Here is a 13,640-nt window from a genome sequence, read left to right on the forward strand (position 1 = left end):
GTGTTCCCCAGGGTTCTGTCTTGGGCCCGCTTCTTTTTATTATCTATATGCTCCCTCTTGGTTATATTTTAAGGAAATACGGGATTCATTTTCACTGTTATGCGGTTGACACCCAACTTTACCTGTCTGCCAAACCCACCGGTTCTTTTCCACCACCATCTTTATCCAACTGTTTAGCTGAAATCAAAGATTGGCTTTCAGCCAACTTCTTGAAGGTAAATGGCAACAAAACTGAGGCTTTGCTTGTTGGGACTAGATCTGTTTTGTCTAAAACTAATTGTCTTTCTTTGTACATTGACAATACTGCAATCGGTCCTTCTTCACAGGTTAAAAGTTTGGGTGTCATCATGGATAGCACACTATCCTTTGAAGCTCAAATTAATAATATCACGCAGATTGCATACTTCCACTTGCGTAATATTAACCGTCTCCGTCCCTTTCTTTCAAATAATAATACTGCAGTTATTATTCACGCACTGGTCACTTCACGTATAGACTATTGTAATGCCCTTCCCACAGGTGTTCCCTCCAAATTGCTACATAAGCTTCAGTTGGTTCAGAATTCTGCAGCTCGTGTTCTATCTAGAACACCTTATACTGAGCACATTTCGCCAGTTCTTCAGCAATTGCACTGGCTTCCAGTAAAGTATAGAGTTGAATTCAAGATCCTGCTACTCACTTATAAGGCACTCCATAATCTTGCACCCTATTACCTTTCACAACTTCTCTATGTTTACACTCCTTCACGGGCTCTCAGAACTTCATCTTCAATTTCTCTTGTGGTACCTCGGATTCGACTTACTACCATGGGTCTCTGGCAATCTTTTAGTTATGCTGCTCCCCGCCTATGGAACTCTCTTCCCCTTGATGTTCGCAATAGCGACTGCTTGTTGACTTTTAAAACGCGTCTTAAGACATATCTTTTTATACAAGGTTTTTTATAACATGTTGTATTGAGTTTTTAATGCACCTTATTTGTATGTGGCTTGTTTGTTGTGTGTATTGTCTTATGCAGTGACCTGTTTATTGCTTGTAAGGTGACCTTGGGTGTTATGAAAGGCGCCATTAAATAAAATGCATTATTATTATTATTATTAATGTTTTTAATTCCAGTGGTACTGGTGGATTTTCGTGGAAAATTCGAGCATGTCTTTGCGTCATTACGTCACATCTGTACACATAAAGAAGGAGTCTCGGCTAATTGGCTATATTGAGTGTGAGGATGTTGGAGGTGGAGATTTATAGCCTTTTCTCACAGCACTTGATATAAACTTATCAATTTGATGGCGGATCCAGAAAGGTTCAAATGACAATCACCAGTGACAACTGGAGATTCACCCGTTGTAAAGTGCAAAAGACTTTGGACTTCAGAGTGGCTACAGAAAAAAAGAGATTGCAACCGGCCCATGCGACAAACAAGGATAAATATTGGAAGGGCATTAAATGTAGTCACGCAATGCTGATGTTGTTAACATTAACAATTTGCAGAATTTTTTTTTTTAAATTGCATGGTTTGACGTGATATGATAAGCGATCGTTAGATTTAATCAGCACGATTTACTGCAATGCTTTTTCCCCTTAGTTGACATTTTCCAGTGAAAATTTATTATGTTGATTATACTTCCAAAAAGTAGAATCTGTGATTCCGAATGCCAGTATCCACACCGGCACGGTGACTGACAGCCGCACATTCTCCTCAAAATATGGATTAATCTGTGCTGTGCCGTGCCGAGACAGAACCCACGTAAAGTTGATAATTCCGCGAATAACTGCAATTGCAGATTTCGAACAGAGATGGCAACAAAGAGGAAAAACTACGAACTGCAGCTTTAACATAATGTTAAATAAAATGCTAAAAATCACAACAACAAAAAAATCAATAAACAAGCACAAAACGAAAAATAAAAATTTCTAAATGTTGTACCAGATGCACATCTGTATTCATCACCTTTTCATTTAATAAGTTATTCTCATAGAACCCAGTGTTTCTCTCTTGAACAGACACAGGTCAGGATGTCTATACGGAACAGAGGGAGGCGGGGGATTTTGCACCTAAAACAGATGAAACGCACCACATCCAGCAGAAGTCAGTGTCCAGAGGAAAGCTAGAGGCCCGCACAGAATCCATACAGGTACAACATCTCCCTTCTTGGTAGCAACTGCTAATATGCTACAAACCTATTCCTCCAAATCCATGCTTGATAATGAATTAAATAAATAATACATAAATTAAAATAAAGTATAGAATTTTTGAAAATGTAAAAAGCTTGTCATCTTAGTCATTAGTTAAATGATGAATATAGACGTCAATTTGTAGGGCAACTGCTAAAAATCTGAATTCCTCTGGAAATTCGAGTGGGGCTAAAACGTCCCGGGTTACGTATGTAACCCTAGTTCCCCGAAGGGACGGACGCTGCGTGAAATCGCAGTGGGAACGCCCTCAGCGTGACGCGTCTGAAGCATGAATGAAATCAGTCAATGGAGAGAATGAGCGTACGGCGAGTGACGTGATCGACCAGGAAGCTATAAATATCCCCTGAGTACACAATACGCCAGCTTAAAAGTTACTGAAGCAGCGACCCAAGGGGATGCCGAGAGTATGGCAGGACACGCAGCGTCCGTCCCTTCGGGGAACTAGGGTTACATACGTAACCCGGGACGTTCCCCTTCAGGGACTACCGCTGCGTGAAATCGCAGTGGGAACGCAATACCCACATCCCCATACGACCAAATCCCCGTCGTGTGTCATTAGGAGACACAAACCGACGAGAGAACCTGAGCCCCGGGAGTGGAGCTAAGATCGAGGGAATAAAATCTAACGAAAGTGTACGGTGAGGACCAGCCTGCCGCATCACAAACGTCCTGAAGAGAAGCTCCTGAAAGAAGAGCTGTAGAAGCAGCCATACTCCGGGTGGAATGAGCCCTTACAGCCAAAGGTGAAGGCTGATGGGCCGAACCATAAGCAAGTGGGATGGCCTCGACCACCCACTTGCTCATCCTTTTTCTAGATGCAGGACACCCTTTCTTAGGTGACCCAAACAGACGAACAGTTGTTCCGATCTCCTCCACAGGGCAGCTCTGTGGACGTAAGCATCAAAACCCAAACTGGGCACAGCAAATTAATTTTCACCTGGTCTGACGTCAGAAAAGGCGGAGGACAGAAAACCTGCAGAACTATAGGTCTAACTGAAACAGTTGGAACCTTAGGAACATAACCTGGTCTCGGAAAGAGAAAGGCCTTAACCAACCAGGAGCAAATTCCAGGCACGAGGGAGCCACCGAAAGTGCTTGAATATCTCCAATTCTTTTTAGAGATGAGATAGCGAGAAGAAGGATAGTCTTTAGAGTAAGAAACTTTTCCGAAACTTCCTCGATGGGCTCGAAAGGAGCAAGGGAGAGACCTTCTAAGATGATGGCCAGATCCCAAGCTGGTACCCTCGTGCGAACTGCAGGCCTCAGCCTCAAGGTGACACGAAGGAAGCGAGACATAAGTGGGTGTTTCCCGAGGGAACCTCCACTTGAAGGGGTGTGGTAAGCAGCTAAGGCCGCCACATACACCTTCAGTGTGGAGTGGGATAACCCTGTGGAGAGACGGTCCTGCAGGAAATCCAGGACTGTACCAACCGGGCAGTTAACTGGGTCCTGCTGGCGCTCTCCACACCAAGAGGTGAAAAGTTTCCACCTTGCGGCATATAACTTCCTCGTGGAGGGAGCTCTGGATCGGAGGATGGTCTCAACGACCTCAGCCGAGAGACCAGAATCTATGAGCTGGGCCCCCTCAGAGGCCAAGCCCACAGCCTCCATAGCTCTAGACGGGGGTGAAGGATCGACCCACTCGCCTGAGAGAGCTGATCTCTCCTGATCGGTATCTCTAGGGGAGAGCCGTTGAGGAGAGACACTAGGTCCGCAAACCATACCCGGGCCGACCAGAACGGGACTATTAGCAGGAGACTGAGCCCGTCCCGGCGAACCCTCTCCAGAACTCCTGGGAGCAGAGCGATCGGGGGAAAAGCGTACAAGCGTGACCTCGGCCACGGATGTACCATCGCATCCAACCCCAGCGGGGCTGGATGGCTGAGAGAGAACCACAGCGGGCAGTGTGATGTTTCTCGAGAAGCAAATAGGTCTACCTCGGCAAGACCGAAATGTTTCCATAGGAGTTCCACCACCTCGGGGTGAAGACTCCATTCCCCGGGCCTCGGCCCCTGTCTTGACAGGATGTCTGCCCCCTGATTTAAATACCCCGGGAGATAAAAGCTCTCAGAGAAAGAATTTTCCCCTGGGACCATAGAAGGATCTGACGTGCCAGTTTGTAAAGCGGGCGAGAACGCAAACCCCCCTGATGGTTGATATAAGAAACCACCGATGTGTTGTCTGTCTGGACAAGAACATGGTGGCCCCTTAGGTCTGGGAGGAAGTGTTTCAGAGCCTGAAACACCGCCAACATCTCTAGGCAGTTTAAGTGCCACAGACGATGATGGTCCTCCCACAGACCCTGAGCCGGGCGACCATCCATGATCGCCCCCCAACCCGTGAGAGAGGCATCTGTCATTAGCATAACGCGACGACAAGGAGCTCCTAACACAGGGCCTTTGGACAGAAACCAAGGATCTTTCCACATGATCAGGGCGTGATGACACCGTCGCAAACTCACGATCATGCGAAGCGGATTTCCCCTCGGGGAGAATCCCTTGGTCCTGAGCCACCACTGTAACAGTCTCATGTGCAAGAGGCCAAGAGGTATCACGTTGGACGCAGCTGCCATGAGACCTAGCAGTCTCTGGAACTGTTTTACAGTGGATGACTGGCCTAGCTTGACCTGATCTACTGCAGCGAGAATCAAAGTAATATGAGCAGGTGACAATCGTGCCTGCATCGTCGTTGAATCCCACACTACACCTAGAAAAGTGGTTCTCTGTAATGGAGAAAGAACACTCTTTTTGGCGTTGAGCCTCAGCCCCAGTCACTTGATATGAGCAAGAACGACATCTCGGTGCCGAACCGCCTGTTGTTCCGATTGAGCTAGAATCAAGCAATCGTCTATATAGTACAGAAAGCGGATGCCCTGTAACCTCAGCGGGGCTATAGCAGCATCCGTACACTTCGTGAATGTTCGGGGTGACAGTGCTAGGCCGAACGGAAGAACCCGATATTGGTACGCTTCGCCCCCGAAAGCGAACCTCAGGAACTTCCTGTGTTGAGGGAGGATTGATACATGGAAGTAAACGTCCTTTAGATCTATCATGACAAACCAGTCCTAGGATCTGATTTGAACATCCCCAGTGACAGACACAGCGCCCTGTAACGTACTGGCAGGGAACAGCTGGTCTGGGCACTCCACAAACCTCCTCGGAGGGGGCGAGCGTCCCTCGGGAAATCGCTCGCCGAGTCTCTCTACGCCCTGTGAAGGTAGAGACCCCTGAGGGCATCGGAAAAGACAGGGCACCGTGTTCTTGTGCAGTGAACTCAGGTCTTTCACGATAGGGACCACCCTCAGAACCCTGACGTTCAGCACGTCAGGATTTTTTTTTTTTCGATGAAGTAGTATCCTAACTCCCTGCTGGGTGGGGGACCCATTCCGCCAGGAACTCTACTAAGGGAACCAGCCTCTCGAGGCTGGCCTCCGGATGAACATCCCGAGTGACAGACACAGCGCCCTGTAACATACTGGCAGGAAACAGCTGGTCTGAGCACTCCACAACCCTCCTTGGAGGGGGCGAGCGTCCCTCGGGAAATCGCTCGCCGAGTCTCTCTACGCCCTGTATAGGCAGGGTTAGTAGAACAGACCCCTGAGGGCATCGAGAAAGACAGGGCACCGTGTTTTTGTGCGGTGAACTCAAGTTTTTCCCGATGGGGACCACCCTCAGAGTCCTGACGTTCAGCCCATCAGGACTTTTTCGACGCGGCCTTTCTGGCGACAATGACTGTCCTCAGATCAGTCCTGCCCCGAGAAGGCCGCGCCGGAGAGCGCCCCGCCTCGTCCCTCCAGTTTCTCTGCAGGGGGGCACGAGACGTGACACTCCGCTTCTGCTGTGCTCTTTTGGAAGACGAACTCGACGAAAGACTTTGCTCTGGTTGAACATTCTGCGTGACAGACACAGTGCCCTGTAACGGCGCACCGGTAGGGAACGACTGGTCTGAACACACTAGAACCCACCTTAGAGGCGGCGAGCGTCCCTCGGGAAAGCACTCGCCAGACCCTTCTACGCCCTGTTTCGGCAGGGTTAGTAGGACGGGCCCCTGAGGGCGCCGGGAGAGACAGGGCACCCTTAAGGGAGGTGAACGCAAGTCTCTCTCGGCGGGGACCCCCCTCAGATTTCCTTTGAGCAGGTCGGCCTGAAAAGCCTGCATAAAAGTCATCGTATGCAAACATGCAGCCGCCTGCCGAGCCACCGAGTAAGCCTTCCCGCCAGCACAGAGGTATATATATTTATTTATTTATTTATTTTTTGGTGGAAGAGCCGGTGCTTTAAGTGAAGACGATGAAGCAGGAGAGAGATAGCTCGCGAGCGTCTCCTCCGCCTACAGTATCGTCACATAACCAGCAGATTTAGCACCAACAATGTTACCATAAGCATTGGACTGATTTGTGTAAATTCTGCTTGAAACCGGTCTAACCCAGGTCTTTGAAACCTCAGCATGAAGATCTGGGAAGAACTGTAAGCACCGGCTAGAAGGTTGAGGTCGTGCAGACAGAAATCTATCATTTAGATTGATTTTAATTCTAGAAACCTGTCTATCAGCTGGCCACTCGATACTGTTATTTATTTTTATTTTTTAGCTTTTCAACAGCCCGAGATAATACATCTATCAAACCTTCTTCATTTGCAGTATAATGTGATAAACTAGTTTTCTCTGATGCAAAACTTTCGACATCCAGCTCCTCAGAACTGGAAAATCTCAATTCAACATCATCATGTGCCTCCACCCGGGCAGAAGTAACCGCCGCAGCGCGTGCTTCCAGAGCCGGGTGAGAGGCACTAGATCTCGTCGGAGATAGCTGAGATAGGGCGGAGCCCGTCTCAACGTCGCCAGCGAGATCCATCTGCGAGCCCCAAGACAAGCGCCGCCGCTCTGCCTCAACAGAAGCGGGACCCGAGCCTCGGGGAGCTCGCAGCAAATCACTCTCCTCGAAGAGCGATCGCCGCGAGCGCAGAGTTCTCAAGGGAAAACGCTCGCAATGCTGACAATCGACTCCCTCGAGAGCCGACTGGGCATTCTGCACTCCCAAACAAGCCACACTTAGCTTGTGTGAATCCCCACCCGTGATGTACCGAGTACAGGGGGGAACACACTTCTTATACTGCTCGCTCATATTGGTTTTTTTATATAAAATATATATAGTGAAAACTCCTGACAAAACAGACAAACACAATCGACAGATTCAGACACACACAGAGCTGCTGAAGTAACTAAAGCTGGCGTATTGTGTACTTATTTATAGCTTCCTGGTCGATGACGTCACTCGCCGTACGCTCATTCTCTCCATTGACTGATTTCATTCATGCTTCAGACGCGTCACGCTGAGGGCGTTCCCACTGCGATTTCACGCAGCGGTAGTCCCTGAAGGGGAACTGGGGCTAAAAATTGTGTTTTTTGATCTTTGAGTACAAAAATGTGTGTGGTAACGCCATTCCCGTTTTTTTTTCTGCAACATAAATTACAGTTCTACCTCTAAAGGGATTTTTGACATTTCTGAGGGTTTAAGGATTAAATCTGAACACTTCTCTTGCTTCATTTTTTGATAAAATCTAATGAAATAAAGGCATGTGCTGATTGATTTCAGGGGAACAATTTAGAAAAACCCTCAGGATTGATGTTTAGAGATGGGAAGAAGCGTATCGACTACATCTTGGTGTATAAGAAATCCAGCCTTCAGGTGGAGAAGAGGTGCACGTTTGAGAGGAACCTGCGGGCGGAAGGTCTAATGCTGGAGAAGGAGGTATAGAACAATATTTTTAACTAGATGTCTGTTGTATTTTAACATCATTTGTTTGGATTGACTCTTATCATCCTTAAGGAAAGAACACAGAACCACTAGTTCTATCAGAAAGACTTGGGAGGCAAGAGAACATATGAATACGATTTATTTAACAGTTTGAATGCAAAATTAAATGTTAAAGTTCATTACTTGCAGTTCCTGCCTGAAGATGAAGGCTGGGCGGAGCTTACCCCCGATGGATGGACAGAGACCAACCTTGTGGTGGTGGGGAGGATGGGGTCGAACACCGTCAGTTTCTGCGAACGTAGTAATGGGTGCAAACCGGGCTTAAATACTCCATATGTCGAGTTGTGATTGCCAAGATCTGTGGTTAATGAATGACGTGATTAAAGAATGACATGATATTAGAGTCTTCCCAGTAGAACTTGCATTAGAGCTCCCATTTCTTTTGACCAGTTTTGAATTCCAGTTGAGAATTGAGACACTAGCTCTGCTCCAAAGTCTTACTGTCTGCTGTCTGCAGGATGCTGACTTTTAATGCTTCCCGTCTGAAATGGAACCTCAGAAGTAAAACTCTTCATAGACCGCCGCTCTGTCTCTCCTAATGTGATGTGAAGACAGGAAACCTGACTCATAATTGATTCTAATAGAGTCTGATGTTAGCATGTTGTTACGGTAACTATGCAATATTGTAACAAACCGAATAAATACATATTGTTGCTAACTACATTTTGGAATAGCCTTCATGTAGCAATCTTGCATTAAAATGGTGCCTACATGGGCAGCTCACTAGGTTTTAGAACAAAACTAATGGCTATCAGTCAAGAGTCAAAAAGGCAGGGGTGGAGCCTAACCCTGATGGATGGACAGGGACCAACCTAGTGGTTGTGGGGAGGATGGAGGGGAATTTCAGTGCCATCATTCAGTACTTATACGTATACTCCAGTGTTCAAACAGTGATTGGCCAGACCAAATAGTCATGAATGAATGATGTGGCATTAGAGTCTTCCTGGTAGAACTTATGCTAAATCTATAATTTCTACCTCAGAGAGAAAGACTCAGAGGACAGATGAAATTTACATGGTATTTATTCCATAAAGTATTAACAGATGGAAGCACGCTACAATGATTCATGTCCAGTTGTATAGAAAATCTCTTTGTCAAAGGCCCCGTTCTTAGTCCAAATCGTGTAGATAGCAGATCGATGCAGTTTCGGCAGGTCCTGCCTGAAGATGAAGGCAGGGGCAGAGCCTACCCCCCAAATGAAATTTGAATTGATACCCACCAGTTGAGGCTTCTCTTAATTAGAATTCCTAAAATAAAACAATCATATAACAAATTAAGGAATAATAATAAATATTTATAAACAAATGACTGTATAAGGTATGGGCATGCGATGCCATGTTAGGCAGATTAACACACAAAGATGATGGTGTTACTTGAAAAGCCACAATAGGTCAATTTTGAGAAGCGCAGCGATAGGCCGGCTTACATTAAACAATAATAGTCAGTCTTACCTGATGGCCACGATAGGCCATGTTATGTGAAGGGTCCCGATAGGTCATTTTATGTAGAAGGCCCTGATGGGTTGTGTGATTTGGAGGGCCCAAAAACCTTCAATGGCCTTTAGCACACTGTACTTCACAGATGAGAAATAAATAGGTTTTCTCCCTCTCTGCTAAACCCCACTCTTTCAACCCTCACGGATCGCCAGAGAGGGATATATTTCCTGAATGTTGAGACCTCGCTTCTGTATCTTCTCTGTGACCACATCACAGATCAGAGCATCAAATAGAAAAGTTTCTCTTTCTCCTTATCACAGATCCATTGTAGCCATTGAACCAATGCACCGTCAGTGTGCTTTGTAGCACAGATGGCTATATGTGTGTGGCTTACGCAGCTTTTTTTAGGACCTCAGTAGATATTACCACTCAATAGTTAGGCCTGGTATCCCCGCAGCATCTGTGTCCCAACACCCTCATCGCCACTTATGCCTTGCCATGAGCCTCAAGGTGGTAAAGTAGAGGAGGCGACTCATTCGATAACATCTGCCTCGAATCTTCCCACCTGCAACCCCACAAGAGAAGCCAATGCACTGCTTCAAAAGACGTCGGGCCTGACCAACGAGGTGCAAACACTTGACTCTCACCCCACAAGAAAAGAGCCAAGCAAGAGGGGAGCTCCCTCACTGTGACAGTGAGTGCATTCAGCTCTCTCCAGAACCAAACATGCTCGCTCGGCAGCCTCGGCAGCAGCATGACTGAGCCACGAGGTGCCACAAGGGTGGAGCTTCCCACAGCGAACGTATCACAATGAATGCATTCAGCTCCCTCAAGATCTGAATGCAAACTCCTGATTCTCATCACTCTAAAGAACTGATGACATGTAATCCAGACACCCTTTTTTAAGCTCAGGCACTCCATGTGACGTCATCGGACTGTGTTCATTATTATAAGTTTGTGTGTCTTGTGTGGTTTCTTTGGTAACCGGTGTACTCTATTAGTAGCTGAACACCTGAACTTTACTTTATCAAACCTACTTTTCTTCTCCCAGATCTGTCCTACTATTTTTATCCTGAGCATAACTCTGGCACTATTTTTTTTTACCTCTACATCTCTTCTGTAGGTGTGCTTGTAATGTCCGAACATAACTTTTTCCAAACTTGCTAACAATATTTGCTTTTCCCAGTTCTGCCACTTTTCACATATGGAGACTAAATATGTTTTGACACTCTTAAAAATGAACAAAGCTGTAATCAACAAAGTAATAGTGAAATGAGGGGCTTAACCTTCAGGAAATGTTGACCCCCAGAGGTCAAAGTAATTATTCTTTTATTTTTATTATTTTTATTTGTTCTGATTAAAATGAGCATAACCTTCCTCACTCATTGTGACAACTAAACTATGGCACCCCCAATTATACATGTGTCAAAGATGCTAGAGCATCTTTTCTTTATTTACGGATATGACGAGGCGCGCACAGGCATGTATGTATGTATGTATGCAATTTCCCATGAAAACCATCCTGCTAGGTCTAAAATATAAACCCTTACCATAGTGAATCAGTGAAAGACAAAAACACATTTTGGAAGGATTAATAATGTATTGACTCATAAAAAAAAAAATGTATTTTGAAAAATTTTTTTTTTACATAGTGTACCTTTAGGTAACAAGTGAGATGGTTGTTGATTAAGTAAGGGCTAGCTAGAATGGAACCAAATGTATTGTAGTTATCAAATTACATTTCTTATAGATACATTTACATTTTTGAGATACATGCAAGGAGGGGAGATGGTACCCTCTTTTTGAACAGAGTCTGCTACTAACCAGCTAACTTACTTACAAACTAAATAATCCAATAAAAATTATAAAACCATTACATCTTAATTATATGTTTATAATATGCTGATAATGATTTGTCTTTCACTTTGACAGCCCTCATTAACAAACAGTGATATCCTGTTTGTGAAGATTCATGCACCATGGGACACGCTGTGTAAATATGCAGAGCAAATGAGCATTAGAATGCCCTTCAGGTAGAGGTCATTGTCATTGTACTGTGCTAAACTTCATACTCTACATAAATTCAATGTGATTATATGATATATGTATTTTACAGGAAAAAGTGTTACTTCACAGACTGGAAGAAAAAAAATATGGGAAGGTAAGATAATGCTGGTAGTTCCCTTTCAGTCGCTCACGTTCGACGTAGGTGATGTATCGACTGATTGGGATCACGCTTAGGGAGCCTGTCATCTTCGAGTACTGTTAAAATTAGCCAATACACATTGAGGTGTGTGAAATGCATCACACACTCCGCCCACGAGGCGTGGGTATAAATACGGAAGTGGATGCACGCACTAGTTGTCTTTCGCTTCGGAGCCGATCGGTCTTCATGTTGATGTCACTGTGTTATATTACAACGAGCGAGTGTGTCGGCGCTTCTTCAGGAAGTCTCTCCCGGTGCTGGTGGTTCTACAGCGTGAGTGCAGTGGTGGTCGCGAGCCCTTTGAGCTCTCAACTGCTGTTTTAACAGGATCACAATTCTGTGTAAAAATTGTGTTTGTTTGTCTGACGGCCGGTTGAGGGCGAAGAAAGTGAGTGCTTCACTGGTGCAGGCTGCTGGTGAGAGTTTTTCATTTCCTGAAAGAGCAACACGGGTGCGTTTGCGTCTTTTTCAAGATGTCATTCCACCCGTGCTTTTCTGGATGCGGTCGTTCCCTGTTTCGCTCTGACATAAAAAATTGTTGCATCACGTGTTTGGACTTACAGCTCGCTGAAGGAGCTTTTGTGGACGGTTCATCTTCCCATTGCGTGAATATGAATGTCACGGTGTTGAGATCGAGACTCGCCTTCATCCGCGAAGCGGGAATCCCCATTACCATGCCCTACCCACGGGTGCTTTGTGGGATGTGTGATCGGAGTATAGGGATGGATGTCTCGCCTGGTAACCATTCCCTGTGGGCTCCTCACTCCTCCATCACACCGCAGCCGGTGGAATTTCCTGTTGAACATGCTGGTCCCTCTGTAATGGACCGATCAGCCGTTTAGCCGATAGGATGTTGATAGCAGCATCAGAGGGTTATCTGGCCCCTGGAGATGATCACTTGGCTGCTTTATCTCCCTCTGGGATTGTAACCTTGCCCGAGCTTGATCCAGAATTGTCAGCTATGCTGAAATGGGCTGCCGGGCTCGAGTGGAGTCCTCCACTGTGTCCCGTTCAGTCTCGGTTGGAGGATTGGTATCTCGAGGTGGGCCGCGCTGGTTCTCACATCTCATTGCCTTTCTTTCCTGATGTGCATGGAGAGCTTACCAGGTTGTGGGCGGCACCTTTCTCTGCCTGAAAATGCCTGTATAGCTTTTCCCCCTGAAATACCCTTGACGGAGGAGCGGTTCAGGTTCGCGAGTCTATCCCTCCAGTGGTGCACCTGTGTCCGGTGGCCGCTGCCATTTGGACGGTGGATCCTCGTATACCCCCTAAGGCCCATGATTTCTTGTCTGTTCTGACGGGCAGAGCTTGGTGCTGCTACAGGTCTATCAGGCCAGGGCACTCATGGACATGCACGAGGCTAATGCACTCATTGGAGACCGTGCACTCATTGGTGAGCACCACACTGCATCCGACCTCGCCCTCTGGGGCATGAGTCTCCGCATCACCGATCCAATCCCTCCCCCCGGGTGCAGGCCGGGTGGAGTCTTCGTTTGTGTGTGTGTCTGTTCCACTGCTGGCTCCCAAAAAAGCGGAGCGAGCAGTACCCACACTTCAAAGGAAGAGCTAATTCCTCTGTTCCTGGGCCGCAAGAGGGCAAGTCTGGCAGTGTGCGACCCTGTAAAGCCTTGCACCACTCAGCCCCCTCTTGTTCGCCAGCACTGCAGTTTGGTATAGGCCAAACTATACCATCAGACTCTGCTTGCGATTCCTTTTTGCTCGGCTTCCGCCCAAGCTCAGTGATATTCGTCATACCTAGGTGTTGAGCAGATATCCTCCTAAAATTAGTGACATTTATCACACCTAGGTGTTGAGCAATGCTCCTGTCTTGTGTCCGCACATCGCAGTTTACTGGCGAAGGACGCGATGCAGCCGCTCCCTCCAGCCGATATGAAGGCCGGCTTCTATAAGCCCGTACTCCATTTTACACTAGAGAGGTGGGTCACAACCATCTTGGTCCTGTGTTAATTGAGACAGGCCCTTTTTCAAA

At 46.6% G+C, this 13,640-nt stretch overlaps 1 protein-coding gene across 2 annotated transcripts in view; it reads left to right on the top strand.

Moving 5' to 3' along the window:
• ano3 (anoctamin 3) overlaps nt 1–13,640 on the top strand; it is a 222,781-nt gene that overhangs the window by 56,299 nt on the left and 152,842 nt on the right. For both annotated transcript variants that reach the window (XM_077211435.1, XM_077211436.1), the window contains exons 3-6: nt 2,002–2,132; nt 7,787–7,942; nt 11,377–11,477; nt 11,561–11,605. In XM_077211435.1, coding sequence (XP_077067550.1) covers nt 2,002–2,132; nt 7,787–7,942; nt 11,377–11,477; nt 11,561–11,605 — 433 coding nt within the window. The remainder of the gene's footprint in view (nt 1–2,001; nt 2,133–7,786; nt 7,943–11,376; nt 11,478–11,560; nt 11,606–13,640) is intronic.

Source organism: Siphateles boraxobius, unplaced genomic scaffold, assembly GCF_051911475.1.
Source record: "Siphateles boraxobius isolate OS27281-9 unplaced genomic scaffold, OSU_SipBor_1 65, whole genome shotgun sequence".
Classification (NCBI taxonomy): Eukaryota; Metazoa; Chordata; class Actinopteri; order Cypriniformes; family Leuciscidae; genus Siphateles; species Siphateles boraxobius.